At 35.6% G+C, this 21,808-nt stretch overlaps 1 protein-coding gene and 2 pseudogenes across 1 annotated transcript; 2 read left to right on the forward strand and 1 right to left on the reverse strand.

Moving 5' to 3' along the window:
* Nucleotides 1–13,290: 13,290 nt before the first annotated feature.
* LOC107954850 (protein STRICTOSIDINE SYNTHASE-LIKE 10-like) lies at nt 13,291–14,671 on the reverse strand (annotated as a pseudogene).
* A 1,283-nt stretch (nt 14,672–15,954) lies between these two features.
* LOC107963061 (disease resistance protein RPV1-like) lies at nt 15,955–20,374 on the forward strand (annotated as a pseudogene).
* LOC107954860 (disease resistance-like protein DSC1) lies at nt 19,301–20,967 on the forward strand. Its single transcript, XM_041082204.1, has 2 exons — nt 19,301–20,170; nt 20,254–20,967. Exons 1-2 carry the CDS (start codon nt 19,301–19,303, stop codon nt 20,965–20,967), a joined length of 1,584 nt encoding a protein of 527 aa, XP_040938138.1.
* The last annotated feature ends 841 nt before the right edge of the window (nt 20,968–21,808 follow it).

Genomic DNA, 21,808 nt, shown 5'->3' on the forward strand with positions numbered 1-21,808 from the left:
CAAAAGAAACAAAATAAACAGCTTCAGTTACACGTACTTTACCCGGGTAACTTATGTGTATGAATTCTTGCACATACTTTACCCGGACAACTTATGTGTATTTGTTCTTACGTGCTTGAATCTGCATGGGCTGTATGGAGGCCAACTTTTCTGGTTCAAGATGCATACTTCACCCAGTAATAATACAACAGTTTGATCTCTTTTCTTCACAGCTGCATGCATGGGTCGGGCTGCTTTTTGACATGTTGGAAATTCACATGCTGCATGCAGGCCAATTTCCAATACTCCTCCTTGGCTTGCATGCTGCTCTTGTTCATTAAGCATTCTCTGATGATTTGGTTCACTAAATCATTTTTCTCATCTCCTTTTGCTTCCAAATCTCTTTGAAGGTCCTTGACCATTTGCTTCAACTCCAATTTTTGATTCTCCATTTCATTCAGTTTTTCGGATGACTTTTGTTTCTTTCTCTCAAACTGCAATTCCAGTTTTGCTTTCTGGATATGAAGAGATTCCAGCTGCTGCTGCAATGTGTTTGCCTCATCTATTAACCTCTGTACTGGATTTGATGCTTCATCACCTTCAAATGCAAAGTTTTCTTTCAACAAAGCCTTCTCTAATAGCAGATTATTTACCTGAGCAGTCAAGTTCTTCATACCAGACAATGATTCACTGTTATCATCCTCAAGTTTCTTCGTGAGAATAAAAATTTCTTTTTCTCTCTTTTCTAACATTATTTCGAGTTCTGAAATGCGGGATTGGAGTCCTATATTTTGTTCTCCCAGTTTTTCTGCTTCACTTGCTTTGTTCTCTAACTGCTCCACCATATCTCTGTTAATTGCTTGCAATGATTTCAACTCAAGTTCCAAGCTAGTTACATGTGCTTCTAATTCTTTTATCTGAGCAGATGTTTGGTTCCCATGCATATCATGCACCTCTTTGAGTGAAAAATTTCCTTTCTTTCTCAACTGAATTAGTGAAATTTTCAACCAAATCTTCTTTGGTTAGCTGAGCCATTGACATGTAGTTGGCATGGCTAAGCCTCTTGTGACACTATTGGGAATTATCCATATTTATGGAAAATCAAAGATATGGGTATCAAATAATGGAAAGTCAAAGATATGAGTATCAAATATTGGAAAGTCAAAGATATGGGTATCAAATATTGGAAAGTCAAAGATATGGGTATCGAGATATTAGCATAATAAAATCTGAGATATTTGTAATATATGGTCCCTAAATTGTAAAGTGACTTGGCAAGTTGATCCCTGAACCTCAACTATAAATAGGCATAACCATCTCTCATTCTGTATCTCAAACTTGCCATTCTCTACTTAAGGCATTGTTTTCTCTCTCTCTCTTTGTAAATTCTCACTTGTATTTTGGAGTGAAATATATTTGGTAGCGCCCGAGGACGTAGGCAAAATTTGCTGAACCTCGTTAAATTCTTGTGTTCTTTATTGTATTATTCTGCATGAATTGTGTGTGTGATTGTAGTGATTTATTGTGCTATTAAATTACGATTGAGGGATATTCTGGCTAGGAAAGACCTGGTACTTAAGCGATCCTTGTGATCCACCTCTTTTTCTTGGGAATTGAACTTAGTGTGATTTTTTAGTACAATAGTTTTACTCTTTTACACGCTTCCGCACAATAATTGGTATCAGAGCTAGATTCGTACTTGGGGAATACGATCGTTCACGGCACTGTTCACGTACTGTAGTTGGGATTGAGGAGAAAAAAATGGAAAAGTCATCGTCAAAGACTACTGTGACCAATGCGAAATTTGAAGTAGAGAAATTTGATGGTACCAATAATTTTGGTATGTGGCAATGTGAGATCCTGGATGTCTTATGTCAGCAAGAGCTGGATATAGCCCTTGAAGAAAAACCTGACAAGATGGATGACAAGGAGTGGGCCAAGATCAATAGACAGGCATGTGGAACAATTCGCCTATGTTTGGCCAAAGAGCAGAAGTACTCTGTCATGAGGGAGACATCAGCGAAGAAGTTGTGGGATACACTGGAAGAAAAGTTTCTAACAAAAAGTCTTGAAAATAGGCTTTATATGAAAAAGAAACTTTATCGATTCACGTATGCACCCGGTATGTCGATGAATGACCATGTGAACTCATTCAATAAAATTTTAGCAGACTTGCTAAATTTGGATGAGAAATTTGAAGATGAAGACAAGGCATTACTGTTGTTGAATTCTCTTCTTGATGAATATGATCATCTTACCACCACATTGCTTCATGGGAAGGATACAATCACATTTGATGCAGTCTGTAGTGCGTTGTATAGATCTGAGACTCGAAAGAAAGATAAAAAAGATCACAGAGATACAACTACAGAAGTCTTAACAGTAAGAAGTCGTTCGCGCAGCAACAAATCTGGTAGAAGGAGTAAGTCTAAAGGGAGACCTGCCAAAGATGAATGTGCTTTTTGTCGTGAGAAAGGGCATTGGAAAAAGAATTGTCCTAAGTTACAAAAGGGTAAAGCTATTTCTGATGCATGTGTAGCGGAGCATGATGAGGAGTCAGACTTTAGCTTGGTTGGCATGGCAATGGCATGTCATACAGATGAGTGGATTTTGGATTCGGGATGTACTTACCATATGTGTCCTAATAAGGACTGGTTTTCTAGTCTTAAAGAACTAGAAGGTGGAGTTGTTTTTATGGGCAATGATAGCACTTGTAAGACAATGGGAGTAGGTACAATCCAATTGAAGAATCACGACGGCTCAATTCAAGTCTTGACAGATGTTCGCTACATGCCTAGCTTGAAGAAAAATCTTATCTCATTAGGGGTCCTAAAATCTAAAGGGCTCACAATCACTTTGAGAGATAGATTACTAAAGGTAGTAGCTGGGGTATTGACGGTGATGAAAGGCACAAGAAGGAATAATCTGTACTATTTAAATAGAAGTACAGTTATTGGATCAACATCAACAGCTTTTATGAAAGATGCAGATTCAGAGGCTACCAGGTTATGGCATATGCGATTGGGACATGCTGGTGAAAAAGCTTTGCAGAGTTTGGCGAAGCAAGGCTTGTTGAAAGGTGCAAATTCTTGCAAATTGGAATTCTGTGAACATTGCGTTCTGGGCAAGCAGACGAGGATAAAATTTGGTCCAGCAATTCACAATACGAAAGGAATTCTGGACTACGTTCACAGTGATGTGTGGGGACCTACCAAAGTAGCTTCTTTGGGAGGTATGCACTATTTTGTTACTTTTGTTGATGATTATTCAAGAAAAGTATGGGTGTATCTAATGAAAAGAAAAAGTGAAGTTTTAGATGCATTTCTGAAATGGAAGAAGATGGTGGAGACTCAGACTGGTCGAAAGGTCAAACGACTTTGATCAGATAATGGTACTGAGTACAAAAACGATCCATTTCTACAAGTATGCCAAGATGAGGGCATTGTGCGACACTTCACTGTTCGGGATACACCACAACAAAATGGGGTGGCAGAACGAATGAATCGAACTATACTGGAGAAAGTTCCATGTATGTTGTCCAATGCTGGATTGGGCAAAGAATTTTGGGCTGAGGCAGTTACATATGCGTGCCATCTAATTAACCGTTTGCCATCAGCTGCAATAAATGGAAAAACTCCTATGGAGATGTGGACTGGTAAATCTACTACTGATTATGATTCTTTGCATGTATTTGGTTCCACTGCATATTATCATGTAAAAGAATCTAAGTTAGACCCAAGAGCAAAGAAAGCATTATTCTTGGGTATAACTGATGGAGTAAAAGGATATCGTCTCTGGTGTCCTGATACAAGAAAGATTGTTTTCAGTAGAGATGTGACTTTTGATGAATCAACCATGTTGAAGTACAATGATTCACAAAAGGATGACAAAACCAGTAGTACTTTGCAGCAGGTGGAGCTTGAAAAGGTTAACGATTGTAACACCCCTTACCCGAGACCGTTTCTGGAGTCGAGCACGAGGCATTACTTAGCTTATCTTACCAGTTCGGAGCATAAAAACTAGGTTTGAAAATTTATTTCATTATTCGCAGCAAATCTGTCTAATCGCGCAGCAGTTACTAAATTAATTATAACTTGAGCTAAAGAACTCGAAATTTAATCCCGTAAATTTTACCTGAAACTAGACTCATATCTCTACTCACCATAAAATTTTTAGAATTTTTTTGTTCAGCAAATTAGTACAGTTTATTAGTTAAAGTCTCCCCTGTGTCACCACCAGACTGCCCTGACCTCTAGTCACTAATAATAAGTTTTCTCGCTATAGGATTTTCATATGAAGTTTTTACTTGTTTCTATAGAAAATAGACTCATTAAGGAATCTAAGCATGTAAATTTCAACTCATAACCATTTTTGTACAATTTGTAATTATTTTCTAAACTCAGAATAGGGGACTCCAAAAACAGTTCTGACCCTATCTTACTAAAATTCACATATCTTAAAATATAAATTTCTTTTTCCTACACCGTTATTTTTCCATGAAAATAGACTCAACAAGCTTTAATTCCATATATCATTCACCCTCTAATTCATTTTATACTATCTTGGGTGATTTTTCAAATTCACGTCACTGTGCTGCCTGAATTCTGTTTCTTTGCAAAATTTTATCCTTTTATGATTTCCATGCATAATTTATCACCTAATCTTTCATAACAACAAACACCTTCATCCTTAATCATTTTAATAACCATACATCATCAACTACTTACACATCACTCATTATTCATATTATACCAAAAGTAGCTAAGTTTCTATACATGCCATACACAAAACAAAACGTCTAATTATACCGAGTTATTTCTTTGATAGTGTGATCGGCCTCCGACGTTTCCTTCGATCCCCGAGTGGCTAGATAAGTACTATAAGAAGAAGAAAATAAAGAGATTAAGCACTAGGCTTAGTAAGCTTACAAGCAAATAAATCACAACATTCAACATAATGGATAATTATGCATAATATCATCTAACATCATAAATTTCTTTACTTCTCAATTTCTATCTTCTTCTTTATTCCCTTACCTTCTTTCTTACCTGACCTTTCCGTTTTCATAAATATAATCTACTTTTCCTTTGCTGTTAATTCACTGTAATTTAACTCGTACCCTGACCCGTTGAACCACTCGGAATACTAAGGATACTAGGGTCGTTCCTGTCTATCAATATCCTGCCAATGCCATGTCTTTAACATGGACTTACATGAATTATTCCTGTCTCCAATGCCATATATAATATGGACTTACATGGCTCAATCCTGTCTCCAAAGCCATATTTCTAATATGGACTTACATGGCTCATTTCTGTTCTGTCCTGTCAACCCTAATATCCTAACATTCCTAGGGTTCAACCGGAACTTTCTAACACTTTTCCTCTGTCACTTCACCTTAAATTCGACTTTAAATATTTTCATAACATAAATATATAAATGCTGGAAATTGACAATAATAATGTAAAATAAAAGAATATTGCATTTATTTACTGTAAACTTACCTTGATACAAAATGTGACTAAACTTTACAATTTAGTCCTTTACTTTTTCTTTTCCCCGATCTACTCCCGAATTTCATTCTTCTTGATCTATAATAGCAAATTTAACTTATTTAATATTCAAATTTATTAAAACAGTCCTTGACCCAAACTTTTGCAAAATTATATTTTTACCCCTAAACTTTCACATATTTGCACTTTTGCCCCAAGGCTCGTAAATTAAACTTCATCCTATTTTCTTATGTTTTATGACATGCTGATCATTTTTCCCTTCTTCTTTTTCTTTCTTTCTTTCTTTCTTTCCTTCCTTCTCTGCCCGTTTTGCTCTCTGTTTCTTTCTCTGTTTCGTCTCTTCTATTCTGTTTCTTTTCTTTCTTTTTTTTCTATTCTTTCTTTTGTTTTATGTATATATATAATATAATATAATATATTAATAATAATATAATATAAAAACATAATCATTACTATAATATAATATTTTTTTAACACATAAAAATCTCAGATTTTTATACTTATGCCGCCTCAACTTTGGAAAAAGGCATAATTGCCTATTTGGTCCTTTTAACTTTTCTTTAATCTATAATTAAACTTTTATCCCTATTGCAATTTAATCCTTTTTCATAATTAACTATCGAAACATTAAAATTTCTTAACGAAACTTTAATATTATCCTATTGACACTCCGTAAATATTTATAAAAATATTTACGGCTCAGTTTATAATATCGAGGTCTCGATACCTCGTTTTCGACCCAATTTACCTAATAATTTCTTTTAAATCACAAAATTCACTAATTCAAAAATATTTCTAACTTCTTCATTGAATTTAGTGATCTCAAATCACTGTTCTGACACTACTGAAAATTGGGCTGTTACAACGATGATCCAGCTAATATTGAAGGGACAAATGATGAAGAGGTTCCTACCCAAGAATCTCTACAGCAACAAGATTCAATTGCATATAGAAGGCCAAGAAGAGAGATTCGTAAGCCTGTTCGCTTTGATGATATAGTGGCCTATGCACTTCCAATTACAGATGATGATGTTCCTTCTACTTACACAGAAGTAATAAGTAACCCTGATGGTGTAAAGTGGAAGCAAGCAATGAATGAAGAAATGCAGTCTCTTCATAAAAATAAGACCTGGGAGTTGGTGACACTACCCAAGGGAAAGAAGGCAATTGGATGCAAATGGGTATATGCAAAGAAGGAAGGATTTCTTGATAAAAATGAAATTCGATACAAGGCTAGATTAGTAGCAAAGGGTTACGCTCAGAAAGAAGGAATAGACTACAATGAAGTGTTTTCTCCAGTTGTGAAGCATTCGTCTATTCGGATTTTGCTAGCCTTGGTTGCGCAATATGATCTTGAACTAGTTCAGCTTGATGTGAAGACCGCGTTTTTACACAGTGATTTGGAAGAGGAAATCTATATGACTCAGCCAGATGGATTCAAGGTTGCTGGAAAAGAAAATTGGGTTTGCAAACTGACAAAGTCGCTTTATGGATTGAAGCAATCTCCGAGGCAGTGGTACAAGCGATTTGATCAGTTCATGAAAGGGCAAAGGTACACAAGAAGTAAATTTGATCATTGCGTGTATTTTCAGAAGCTACAAGAAGGAACTTTCATATACTTGCTCTTATATGTTGATGATATGCTAATAGCATCTAAGAGCAAAGTTGAGATTGAAAGATTGAAGACTCAACTCAATCTCGAGTTTGAGATGAAAGATCTAGGAGAAGCTAAAAAGATTCTCGGCATGGAAATATGGAGAGATAGAGCTCATGATAGAGTTAGCTTGTCTCAGAAGCAGTATTTGAAAAAGGTACTACAGCAGTTTGGCATGAACGAGCAGACAAAACCTGTAAGTACCCCGTTCGCTTCTCATTTCAAGCTTTCTGCACAACTATCTCCTTCGACGAATACGGAACGAGAATACATGTTGCAAGTTCCGTATTCTAATGCAGTAGGTAGCTTGATGTATGCAATGGTGTGTACAAGACCCGACATTTCACAGGCAGTTAGTATAGTGAGCAGGTATATGCATAATCCTGGAAAAGGACATTGGCAAGCTGTGAAATGGATTCTACGGTATATTCATAAGACCATGGATATTGGATTACTGTTCAAGCAGGATACTACACTTGGTAAAGGTGTTGTTGGGTACGTTGATTCTGATTATGCCGGGGATTTGGACAAACGAAGATCAACCACTGGTTATGTGTTTACTCTTGCTGGAGGACCAATAAGTTGGAAGTCTACACTGCAGTCTACAGTTGCGTTGTCAACCACAGAAGCTGAATACATGGCTGTAACAGAGGCTGTAAAGGAAGCTATTTGGTTACAAGGTATGGTTAAAACCTTGGGATTGGTCCAGGAGCATATTAATGTGTATTGTGATAGTCAAAGCGCTATTCATTTAGCAAAGAATCAAGTCTATCATGCACGTACAAAGCATATCGATGTACGTTTCCACTTTGTGCGGGAAATTATTGATGAGGGGAAAATTCACCTTCAGAAGATTAAGACTGCAGATAATCTCGCAGATATGATGACCAAGGTGGTAACAACAATCAAGTTCGAACATTGTTTGAACTTGATCAATATTCTGCATGTTTAACAGTTGAAGAAGGCACTATCAAGTGTTGTTGACAAAGGCAGAGAGAATTGTGTGAAGATAAGATTACTCGAATCAAATCTTCAAGGTGGAGATTATTTGGAATTATCCATATTTATGGAAAATCAAAGATATGGGTATCAAATAATGGAAAGTCAAAGATATGGGTATCAAATATTGGAAAGTCAAAGATATGGGTATCAAATATTGGAAAGTCAAAGATATGGGTATCGAGATATTGGCATAATAAAATCTGAGATATTTGCAATATATGGTCCCTAAATTGTAAAGTGACTTGGCAAGTTGATCCCTGAACCTCAACTATAAATAGGCATAACCATCTCTCATTCTGTATCTCAAACTTGCCATTCTCTACTTAAGGCATTGTTTCTCTCTCTCTCTTTGTAAATTCTCACTTGTATTTTGGAATGAAATATATTTGGTAGTGCCCGAGGACGTAGGCAAAATTTGCTGAACCTCGTTAAATTCTTGTGTTCTTTATTGTATTATTCTGCATGAATTGTGTGTGTGATTGTAGTGATTTATTGTGCTATTAAATTACGATTGAGGGATATTCTGGCTAGGAAAGACCTGGTACTTAAGCGATCCTTGTGATCCACCTCTCTTTCCTGGGAATTGAACTTAGTGTGATTTTTTAGTACAATAATTTTACTCTTTTACACGCTTCCGCACAACAGACACAACTTTGATTCATCTGCAGCAGCTATGTAGGCACTATCTGGACTCTTATTCCAGTCCACAATGAAACTTTTTTCTGTCATAGCTACTGTCATGAGCTTGGATCCACTAGGATCACTAATCAGGCATTCTTTGCCTTTGAATACAACTGAATAGCCCTTCTCAAGTAGTTGAGCAATGCTAAGCAAATTTCTATCAATTTCAGGCACTAACAAGACATTTTTAACAAGTTTGGTACCTGTAGGAGTGCTTATCAGCACATCTCCTTTGCCTTCAACTTTGATGAAGTGTCCATTTCTGACCTTCACATTTGTTTTGAAGCTTCTGTCAATTGACTTAAAAATGCTAGCATCAGGGGTTATGTGGTTTGTGCAACCACTGTCTATCAACCATCCATCTGTAGCTTTTCCTTTAACAGCTGAACAAGAAACTGCAAAAACTTGTTCTTCTTGGTCATTGTCTTCTTCTACTACTTGAGCTTCACCTTTTGGCTGCTGGGGTTGGTTGTATCTTGGTCTGCCTTTGTTTTTGCAAACCCTTTCTACATGACCCATCTTCTTGCAAAATCTGCATTGCACATCAGGCCTGAACCAACATACTTTACCCGGGTGACTTGCCCTTCTGCAGTGTGGACAGGGTGGATATCTTCCTGCACCATCTGCTTTAGGCTCGTTTGACCAGGTATTCTTGCCTTCGTAGGCAGAGGTGCTCGAGGAAGACTTGGCATTGGCTTGAAAGGCACCTTCTTGGTGCTCCTCCTGTCTGCTGGCCCTCCTTTGCTCTTGTGCATACAGAGCATTGATCCGCTCTGTTAAAGTGATGCTGGTTAAGTCTCTTGAGTCCTCTAAAGAGGATATTTTTGCCTCATACCTTTCTGGTAAGGTAGAGAGCACTTTCTCCATAATCATTGCTTCACTAAAATGCTCACCAAGGAGCCTTATGCTGTTTACTACAGCCATAATTCTATTTGAATACTTCTTGACAGTTTCCTCTTCCTTCATCTTTAAGTTCTTGAACTCCCTTCTCAGGTTCAACAACTGCTGCTGTCTTGTCCTATCAGTACCTTGGAACTCCTCCTTAAGCTTGTCCCAGGCCTACTTTGGAGTCTTACAAGCCATGATCCTGGTGAAAATAACATCAGAAACACAGTTCTGAATGCATGACATAGCCTTGTGCTTTTTACTTTTTTCTTCAGAGTACTACTTCATTTGAGCCACTGTTGGATTTGCTCTCAATGGTTCTGGTTCAACATCTGAGTTAACTACCTCCCATAGATCAAATGCCTGGAGGTAGGTTCTCATCTTGACTACCCAAATGTGATATCCTTCTCCATTGAAAACTGAAGGTGTAGTTGGTGAGAAGCCTGATGAAGCCATCGTTTTGAAAATATGCAAGAACAGGTCCACTAAGAATTAGGCTCTAGATACCAATTGTTGGGTTTTTGAGCACTTTAACCGGGTAAAGTAAGAGCTTCAACAAAAGCTTTAACAGCAACGTATTATACCCGAATAAAATATGAAGGAAAAATGCTTGGAGTTCAAGCTTTTAGCTACTGCCAAGAATGAAGAACAGAACTTAGAAGTTTTTAGAAGGCAAAGAAAGATGGAGCATATAGAAGAAAATCTGATGATTTCATTCAAAAGAAACGTTGGCTCAAAGCCATTACATATACCAGCCATTGGCTGGTCAAATTCATCACCTAAACACTACCTAACTCCACTTATTACATTGGAACTTACAAAACTAAACTTGTACACTTAAGTAAAGTTGGTTATCAGCTCCTACATCATCAAATTACATCAAATGTAAGCTTAAACTAAGTTCAAAACGAACTAGAACACACTACATAAACTTGGTTACAAAAGAAACAAAATAAACAGCTTCAGTTACACGTACTTTACCCGGGTAACTTATGTGTATGAATTCTTGCACATACTTTACCCGGACAACTTATGTGTATTTGTTCTTACGTGCTTGAATCTGCATGGGCTGTATGGAGGCCAACTTTTCTGGTTCAAGATGCATACTTCACCCAGTAATAATACAACAGTTTGATCTCTTTTCTTCACAGCTGCATGCATGGGTCGGGCTGCTTTTTGACATGTTGGAAATTCACATGCTGCATGCAGGCCAATTTCCAATAGTCGTGTCCATTTTAGAGCAACATAAGTATGCATGCATTGCATGGTTTGTTTATGTACTAGATAAACCCAGACATTCTTCCATCGACTTCATATAATTTATTAATAAACGACTGAAAACAAAAAATAACTGTGTATTATTGGTGGTTAATATCCACACCAAAGGTTATTATCATCAGATAACAACTGAATAAAAGAGAATAATAATACTGGAAAGCAAACGATATCGCCATGGATCATCATTTGGAGGCATGAGAGAGGTAGATGAAAACGAAGACCAAGACGAATGCGAAGATGAGGAAAATGTAAGCGGGAGGAGGCTGCAACGGTGGCATTCCAAGCGGACCCAAAAACAGCAGAGCAACCACCAACAGCATCATGGCTATCGAACTGATACCGCACCCGTAATCTTCCATCTTCCCTGATATGCCTTACCTCTTGCTATTGTAACCAGAAAAATTAACTTCCTCGAATATACAAATGATAAGAGACGCTGATGCTCAATATATAGACTAGTGGCGCTGTATGGATTGATGCACCTTTGGCAAAGAGTTGCGACGATTGATTCAGCGACGTATCTATGCAGCAAACGACGTGATTTTTGCCCACTACAACATATATTAGTTTTAAGGGCACTTAATTTTGAAATTTTCGAAAAGTGTCGGGACTTAATAATTTACTCTTTCATTTACCTGGTATTGTCCATGCCAATAGGTGAAAACTCTCTGTTTATGTATTAACTTCATTTTTATTCTTCTCTACACTACACGTAGCAAAAGAAGCAAATTGCCATTAGTGATCAATTTTAACAGGGGGGATCCAATGGGGGGGGGGTGTTGTTCTTTTTCATGACATAACGTTAGTTTTTTCTCTTACATCTTTTACTACATGTTGTTGTCTTTCATCATGTCAATGTAGAGGTGTCCACGAGTCTCACTGTCGAATCCATACACAGGTTAAGCTTATCAAATTATATGGATAATTTATTTTTTGTATAATTTATGTCAAACCCAACAAAACAAGCATTACTCTGCATTAAAATATTGGGGAAATAAACTGAACCTTCTATTTATTTTTGGTTGTATTTTGGGATGTATATATGTTGAAAGTATAATAAATATATTTTTTAAATCCAAAAGTTAAAAATATTATCATTTAACAACCGGAGAAAAGCTTAATATAAGACAGTGTCTAAAAATAAAACAATTAGCTTACTAGCTCACTTGGTTGAAGCTTCATGCTATTAACATGAAGATTTCAGGTTCAAATCCTGGTCTATCCTCATTGAGAGTTCTTAATCTTAGGGGTAACAATTTCAGCAGCATAGCTGCGTCTCTTACTCGTCTTTCCAATCTTCAAAAGCTTGGAGTTTCAGATTGCAGTGAGCCTGAATAGTTGCCTGTGCTTCTAGGAAGAATGAAAAGTGAGTGGTGGATAAGTTATGGTGCTCACAGTATAGCCATTAACTGCTACAGATTGGCTGAGAACATTAGTGCAATAACAATGCTGATTAAGGTTGATTAATCTCACTTATTTTTCATGGTTTTAGTTACAGAGCCACTGATATTTTAATTTGCAGGCATTTGCAAATTCAAGAAAAGAAATTGATGAAATCCCGGAATGGTTCAGCCGACAGAGAGGCGCGCGGTTCTGCAATTGAAATACCTCTGTCTCTCGATGTTCAGAATGACAGTCAATGGATTGGACTCGTCAATGATGGTGGTTCCTAGGAAAAGGTTATCGGTGGTCCAACTTATATCCATTCTAGAAATTCTGGACAATCTAGTAATAATGGATTTGTTTTTCAAATTAAAAATCCAGGAAGGGTCGATTCCAGTTTCAATGTTTCAGGTGGATAACCCATAACGAAGGACCACCTTTTTCTTCGCGAATTATTGTATCCATTGTCTAGTAAGAGGACGATCAAATATGGCGGCTTTAGAACGGTTGTCTTGACCTAATTTGTTATTTGGTCCTTCTTTTACTTTGATACACTTAGTACGTAGTATCTCAACTCATTCAATTTCCCTATTAGGAACACTGATCAGGCATTGTTGAGGTGAGAAATTAGGTCACGGTGTTTACCTTTTCTCTTGACCAATCAATTCAAACTGATATTCTTTAATTTGTATTATGGGAATCGGTGCCATGCTTATAAAGTTTACGACATAAACATTCTGTGATGGAAAAAAGTCGTGTAACTCGAAGCATAAGGACAATTTTAAAATGTTTGACATCTAACCCATCAGGTACTGTCCCAAGCCTAGCTTACTTCCTCTCGTGCACGACGTGTGAAGATGTAATGTCTCAATTAGGCAAATAAAGGTAATTAAAAATTTCTCGAAAATAGAATCGTTAACATATATTTATTGAGGAAAATAAAAACAAACAAGAACAATTAAAAAATTGTAAAAAGAAAAAAAAATCAATTAGACATTTAAGATGCCTACATACGACTTCAAAACAGACCCTATGTATAATTTACCCCCGTGTTCCTTGACTTCACTTATTGAATTAAAAGTGGGTGCGCCCTTTCCATCCAAGATTTCCAAAACCTTGGCTTCTTCGTTAAACCTCATTCCAATTGGATCTGGAACACCGTTTCCAAGCGTTCCTAATCTTCCGCTGTTTAGGGCCACCCAGAATTCTCCCTTTTCGTTCCTCTTTATATTATCCGGAACCCTGGGTAATTCGAGGAATACTTTGGGAGCTGCTTTGGGGTCGTGCACGTTGAACTTCAGTATTCGTCTTTTTATCGATTCGTTCACCAGAAGAAACGAATTGTTTGCACTGAAAGCAACCCTGTTAGGGAAAGCTAAACCGTCGTGCAAAACAGACACTTCTCCGTTATAAGAATTGTACTTCAACAGCCTTCAGCGGAACTTATCACCCTGCACAATTAAAGAACAATTTATCCTTTGGGTATGAAAAATCTCTATATGAATTATTTACATATAAATTCCCGATTAATGATAATTTAGGAGCAAAAAAGAGGAAGAAGATGTACCTTCTTTGAAAAAGAGTGCTGCTATCGGTAAAGTAAACCATTCCAGTGCTCGTGTCGATGTCTAATCCGTTCGTAAATTTGAATGGAGCTCCATTTGCCGCCGAAATAGCCAGCCTTATAGCCGTGCCACCATTTGGTCCAACAACTAAAAGACCGAAATAGGCATCCGCTATATATAAATGACATGTTCGACTATCGAACTTCAAGCCCAATGGTCTTCCACATATGGGTTCAACGTTCGAATCTCTTGTGCCGTCACACAATTTCCTTTCCCTGATCCAAAGGAAAAACCAAAAGTTAAAAACCTTTTGATGAAAAATCGATTTATAGCTATAAAATAAAACTACAAAAAACGAATAGGATAAAAAAAAAAAGACAAAGATGTGAATCTACCTGAATGGTGAAGGGATGGCAAATTCTTGCCAACCAAAATTGGGCTTCCATTTTAAGATTCTTCCGTCGGATATACCGACATATGGTCCTTCACCTTTACAATCGAAGGCAATACTTTCCGGTCCGGTAACGCGATTAAGATTGATTTGACTATAGTTTTTGAAAAGAACACCGCCATCACCATCGATGACTTTTGTAAGATTGATATTAGTGTAATTTTGGAACACTAAATCACCATCACCATTAGATGATGAGATAGAAACAAAGAAAAATAAAACAAAAATGGCAAAGAAAACAATTTTTTTCGTCATGGTCGGTCAAAGGCAGCAAATTATAATAAAATCCTATGAAACTAAGCGTATGATGAATTGATAGTGGGATTGAATATATGTATTTATAATATTGATTTGGGAGAAAAAAAAATTGAATTTTAATTCAAATCAAATTTGAAATTATAATTTGAGTATAATAATAATAATAATTATTATTCAATAAATCTCCTACTGTTAACTGTTTTTAAATTAAGTATTGAAGTTGTTATTAATATGAAATTCTTCTATTTAATATTTTTAATTGAATGTTTTATATGTAAATGCAAAAATCGAGGTGAATATTAAATTATTTAATAATTAAAAAATTATATTTAGTAGACTGAGTTAATTTCCATTAGAATTTGAACGACGTGATTTTTTGGTTTTTTCAATGTAATTTTCCACACGAGTATTTTGTAGTTTTGACTTTTGGCGGTCTCTTCTTCACTTCCGCCACCCTCCATGGTACCAACAGCTTGGCTCTTCAGAACTGAATCCAGCTAAGAGTCCAAACTTTTCAAAGTGGAGAACAGTTTCTCCAAACTGAGCAAATGTGTAGTTTTGAGAACGGTGTTGAAGACGAGTTTTTTTTCGCCGAGGGGGTCACCGTGTAGAAGAGAGAGTTCACCTCTATCAGTAAGAATGGAATCATGTTCAAGAATGGAGTTCCATAGGCTTGACTTTTATTCACTCGATGGTTCTTCTAACAATGTGCCTGGAAAGCAAATGAAGCGGTCTTATTGTATAAAGTCCAGGGAATTTGGTAGCGATTGCTTCTAACACTTCATGTTCCAACTCATCAAATGTGTTGAAGATGATTGCTTAAGTAGTTGAAACAAAAGAAGATTGAAAATGTATCTTAACGCAACTTGTAGAAGATTTCAAAATTGAAATCAAAAGCTCTGTTTGCTAAACTCTTCTTTGAGAGTTTAAAGTTTTGATTCTTCACATTTGTAACATTTAATTATACATAAAATAAAAAAAATTAGGCAATTTAATAAAATATATGTACAATTGATTAAAAATATTAATATTGTGATTTATTATATTTAATTGTTCACTTTTAAAATTGGCAGGAATTAAATTGTTTTGATTATTTTATGGACTAACTTGCTTAATATAGAAATTGAAAAGTACCAAAGATATTTTTACCAAAACACAAACCGTCCAACACTTTAAATACTACCTATAATCAAAGTAGGCTCCACTTTGTCAATTCTCACCTTCTTGGATTATTACTGGAAAGAACATCCATCACTCATTTGTAAATATTATTCATATCCATTTTGGAAAATAAATGATGGGAAATATTGCTCTGATTTTGAACTTCCGATTGAGATATTTTTTTCTTCTCAGACATCCTCATGTCTTGCCCATCCATTTCTAGACATAAATATGATGTTTTCTTGAGTTTTAGAGGTGAAGATACTCGCAAGAACTTCACTGATCATCTTTACGATGCTCTAAAAAGGAATGGAATCGTCACTTTCAGGGATGAGCCAAAGCTGGAGGCCGGCGAAGGGATTGCACCTGAACTCTTCAAAGCAATTCAACAATCATGGTGCTCGGTAATTGTTTTTTCTAAACCTATGCCTTTTCAAGTTGGTGCTTGGAGGAGCTTGCTGAGATTGTTAAACAAAAGAACGAGAAGGGTCATAAAGTATTTCCAATTTTTTACGATGTTAATCCATCCGATTTAAGAAAACAGAAAGAGAAAGTTGATGAAGCCTTTGCCAAACACGAAGAGAGATACAGAGAAGATAAAGAGAAGATCCAAAGGTGGCGAAATGCTTTAACTGAAGTAGCTAACACCAAGGGATGGCATTTACATAATAGGTAGTTTTTCTTTTCTTCTCTATTTTCTAGTTTTATGACTACTAAATTGTTACTTTTTGGATTACTTGTTATATACATATACATACATGATACATACTTACATATATATATATAAATATAATCCTATGTGTTCAATTATAAATTTCCATATTTCAATTAAAGAGCAGGTTGTGTATTTTGATGTCCTAACAAATCTTTCTTTTTGTTTGCTTCCAAACTATATTACGTTAATTGATTCATTGAACAAAAAAAAAATTGCATTAGAAAGATATCCGCAATTTGGCCAAAAAAAAAATAAAGATATCAACAAAATTTTATTGGAGAGAGTTAAATTTTATTTTGTTTTCGTAGGCATGAATCAGAATTTATTGGAGACATTGTTAAGAAGATATCAGCAAAATTATGTCAGATATATTCAGTTGTTCATGATGAGTTAGTTGGAATTAATCTATCTTTGGAGGAGTTGTATTCAAAAATAGACATTGGGGAAGACGATGTCCGCGTTATAGGAATTTGCGGAATGGGTGGCATCGGTAAGACAACTCTTGCAAGGGTTGCTTACACTCAAATTTCACCTCATTTTGAAGGCAAAAGCTTTCTTGCTGATGTTCGAGAAGTTTCAAATAAATGGGGACTTGTTTCTTTACAGAAACAACTTCTTTCCCCAATCTTGCTTGACGGATGCTTCAATTTTTTCAATGTCTATGAAGGGAATGCTGTAATTAGCCACAAATTGTCTCGTAAAAAGGTTCTTATTGTTCTTGATAATGTTGATAACATACAACACTTGAAATGCTTGGTTGGAAGGCGTGATTGGTTCGGTTTAGGGAGTAGAATCATTGTAACAACAAGAGATGAGCATTTGTTGCGATCTTACCGAGTTGATGATATGTACAAACCTACAACATTGAATCTTAAAGATGCACTTCGGCTTTTCAATTTGAAAGCTTTCGATGATGATACAATACCAACAGAAGATTTTATTGAGCTTTCTAAACATATTGTACGTTATGCTGGTGGTCTCCCCTTAGCTCTTGAAGTTTTGGGTTCCTTTTTGTGCGGTAGAGATGCTTCTCAATGGAGAAGTGCAATCGAAAGACTTAAACTAGATTCTAATAAAGAAATTCTCAATAGACTTCAAATAAGCTTTGATGGATTGGAAGAAAGGGAGAAGAATATATTTCTAGATATAGCATGCTTCTTCAATGGAGAGGAGAAAAATCTTGTAATGAAAGTATTGGATGGTTGTGAGTTTTTCCCAAAAATTGGAATTGATGTTCTTATTTGTGGATGCATGATTTGTTGCAAGAAATGGGAAGAAAAGTTGTCAGAGAAAAATGTATGGATGAACCAGGAAAACGTTTTAGATTATGAGAAGAAAGAGACGTTGATCATGTCTTAATGAAAAACACTGTAAGCCATTCATCAAAGTTTGCATACTATTTTTTTATTCAACCTCTAACCAATATAATATATAAACTTAAGGTTTATTCTAATTCATCTATATAGGGATCCCAAAAAAGTGACCGAAAGGATTTGTATAAATAAGTCTTTAATTTCATTGAATCACTCTCATTAGTAAATATTTTACATTATTTAAACTATACTTTAACCAAACGGTTATAATAACGTTAAATGTAAGTTCACAATTTCAAAAGTTTTAGGGTACAATTTACACCATTTATTTTTGTCACCATATTCTTTTTCTTGACTACTTTTAGGCTACCAACGTGATTGAAGACATGATTATCGACAATAAAAGGTAAGAAATCATATATACACTTTTATCTATGTGTATTATTAATATTGTTATTATTTAGTTTTATTTTGTAAAAAAAAGATAAAAACAATACAAAAAACCCTTAATATTTGAATTCTAATTTATGAATTTATCAACCAACACATTACTCTTTAAAAAAAACAAGATAGAGATGTTTGTTTTTTTTTTATGAATATTAAAGGCTTACAGTTGATGCATTGACGATATACAAACTAGATTATAACATGTCATTAAATTTTCTTTAAATAGATCCAAGTGATTTCATCCTCAATTATGTGTCTTTATTTGGTTCTCTAACAATGCATAAAATTCTACATTATTAGTGCACCAAATATAAATCAAAATATTGGTTTTAGTATTTTAGCATAGGTAATTCGAAGTTGGATGCATGTGCGTATTGGATATGAGTATGTGTTTGAATGAGTATATTTAACTTTTTTTCAAAAGGTTTTTCCATGTATTAAAGAGTTCTTGAAGGGTCATATGCTCATATTTAGATATACATTAAATACAAGTACCTTATAAAGATACTTAATAAAAGTATGGGGGTAACATAGCTTTTAGTTATTAATGCTTTTGTATATTTTGAAGTTCATTTTTTATTTTTTCAATTGTTATTAGGGAATCAAGGAAGACATTTAATTTGAACGATGATACCTTCTCAAAGATGAAAAAGTTGAGATTGCTCAAAGTCCTTTACCCCACAAATTGTGATGATCTCAAATATCTTTCCAATGAGCTACGACTTTTAGATTGGATAAGATATCCTTTAAGATCCTTTTCTTTAAGCTTCCAACTGGACCACCTTGTTGCACTTCTCTTACCATTCAGTTGCATTGAACAATTATGGAAAGGAAATAGAGTAAGAATTAATTCAACCGATCCTTATGTTTTAGCTTAAGGTAGAAAAACAACAACAAAAATATATTTTTTTCTCTTTTCTCTCTAATTTATTATTGTTTTCAACAGCCCATGTATAAGTTGAAAGTGATCAACCTTGAAGGGTCCCTAAACCTAATCAAGACACCAGACTTCACAATGGCCCCAGATCTTGAAATTCTAGTTTTGGAAGGTTGTACAAGAATTGTAAAAGTTCATCCATCCTTGGGAGTTCTTAAGAGGCTTAAACTTTTAAATTTAAGAGGGTGCAAAAGTCTTAGGAGTCTTCCAACCAAAATTGGAATGGAATCTCTTGAAATATTAATTCTTTTGGGCTGCTCAAATCTTGTAAGGTTTCCGGAGATGGAAGGGAAAATGGAATGTCTAAAAACTCTTAATCTTTCTGCTTGTTGTAAAGTTGAAAATTTTCTAGAGAATTTGCAGCAAGTAGAAAATTTGGAAGAGCTGGACTTAAGTGAAACAAGCATAAGAGAACCACCATCCTTCATTTTTCAATTGAATAATCTTAAAGTTCTGTCTTTCAATGGATGCAAGGGACCATCTAAGTTACAACAAAATCTTCCTTCTCCTTTCAAGGAAACCCAAATAGGAAGGACAAGTTCTATGCCTCTGATGTTGCCATCGTTGTCAAGTTTGAGTTCATTAAGAGAGTTGACGCTAAGGTACTGCAATCTTCGTGAAGGAGATATTCCTAGTGATATTTTTTGCCTATCCTCCTTGACAGATCTTGATCTTAGTGGTAACAATTTCATCAGCATACCTGCGTCTCTTACTCGACTTCCCAAGCTTAAACTTCTTATGTTAACAAATTGCAAAGAGCTTAAATCGTTGCCTGAGCTTCTAACAAGTATATCAAGAGTCTGCATAGATGGTTGTGCTTCACTCGAAGTAGTTGCAAGTCCATCAAAAGTAAGCAATTTATTCGATTTAGCTTCCATTAAAGCCATTAACTGCTACAGATTGGCTGAAAACATCAAGGCGTTAACATTGTTGAAAAAACATCTCAAGGTTAACTAATATCTCTTTCTTTCCCTCTCATACTTGGGAATTTATGGTTTTATTTACCAAGTGACTGAAGTTTCATTTTGCAGGCATTTGCAAATTCAAGACAAATGTTTGATGTTATTATACCTGGAAGTGAAATCCCAGAATGGTTTAGCCAACATAGAGGTGGCTCTACAATTAGGATACCTCTACCACTCAATATTCAGAATGATAGTCAATGGATTGGAGTAGCTTCCTGTTGCATTTTTGTCAATGATGATGCTTCCCGGGATAAGTTTATCAACTGCAGAGCTGTTATCCATTGTAGAAATTCTGGACAAGCCGGTCGAAATGGATCTGTCTTTCGAGATACAGATCTTCGATGTGTCGATGGAGGTAGTTGGTTGTTTGGGAAACGTGTTAACCAGCCCATAACGAAGGATCACCTATTTTTTCGATATTGGTCGCGTGATAAATTATATCCATTTTCCTTAGAGGATAAATGTGGTGAATGTGAAATTAATAATTTATGGACAATAGATTGCTTAGATCAGGAATGCGATGAGCTTGAATTGTCTTTCACAGACCCGGATGTTCCCTGTGTTAAGGTGAAGAAGTGTGGTGTTAGAATGGTGTATGAGAAAGATTTGGAAGACATAAAAGAGCTGCATAGCCATGCCACTCACCGTTCTCCAAATCTTGAAGATGTCCATCAACACTCTGCTGATAACGATAGATCAATAGATTCAATAGGTAGCACTTCCCTTGTAAAACGAAAACCAAACTGGATGCAAAATTTTTTCAATTTTATAATGAGGTGATCGGGGAAGAAGCTGTAACTGTGGTAAACTACTTCACTAGCCTTGCCTATAAATTCTTTTTTTAGACCTTTTTATCGACCTTATTTACATCTTTTATGTTATTTAAAGTATTCATGTTGGAAAACTTTACTTAACATATATTTTGATACGAGTATGAAATATGATTCTTCAAATTGTAATAGGGTGGAATATAATCATCTTTTATCTTTGTCATCAAACTATTTTCGCTAAATAAAATGCCATAGGAACCTGTACTCTGTTTTGGTGTTGCTTAAAGAGTATTTAAATAGCTTCATTTTGTAGTTTATATAGGTCCTAAATAGTTAATACTACTTAAATGGCTTCAATTCATGCTAAAAGAAGATCCCATATTGACAAAACCATATCACACAAATCATTCTACTCTGCATTCTGCAATAATCCAAGGGATGACTTCTCTGGAACAACAGTCCTTGAGCAAACTATTTTGAGACCACGGTGTGATTAAAGCTTACTTGAGGAAACATCGGTATGGAAATTGGCTATGTATGGATCAAGTGATTGATGTAAAAAGGCGAATGTGGGAGGTGGACAGCAAAGGGAAATTTACTGAAAAGAAAGTTGTGTTTTCTCTTGATTCTGAAGGTTCATTAGTGCATCAAAGGTGCAATTCTTCCTATTTCTGTCATTCCAGAATGGTATGCCTCCAAAATATTTTTTAAGGGATGGAGGTATTCTAACAATTAATGGTTCCATCAATTGTTGTTGGTGCAATGAAGTTGAATAGAACTGCGATCATATTTTTCTTTCTTACTTCCTTTCTTGGAAAGCTTGGGGAGTGTTGTTTCAATGGTCGGGTGTT

The sequence above is a fragment of the Gossypium hirsutum genome, chromosome A11 (genome assembly GCF_007990345.1).
Source record: "Gossypium hirsutum isolate 1008001.06 chromosome A11, Gossypium_hirsutum_v2.1, whole genome shotgun sequence".
Classification (NCBI taxonomy): Eukaryota; Viridiplantae; Streptophyta; class Magnoliopsida; order Malvales; family Malvaceae; genus Gossypium; species Gossypium hirsutum.

Coding starts and splice junctions, on each gene's coding strand:
- LOC107954860 (XM_041082204.1), top strand. CDS start 19,301: ATGGCCCCAGATCTTGAAATTCTAGTTTTGGAAGGTTGTACAAGAATT. Junction 20,171..20,253: donor TGTTGAAAAAACATCTCAAG/GTTAACTAATAT, acceptor TTCATTTTGCAG/GCATTTGCAAATTCAAGACA.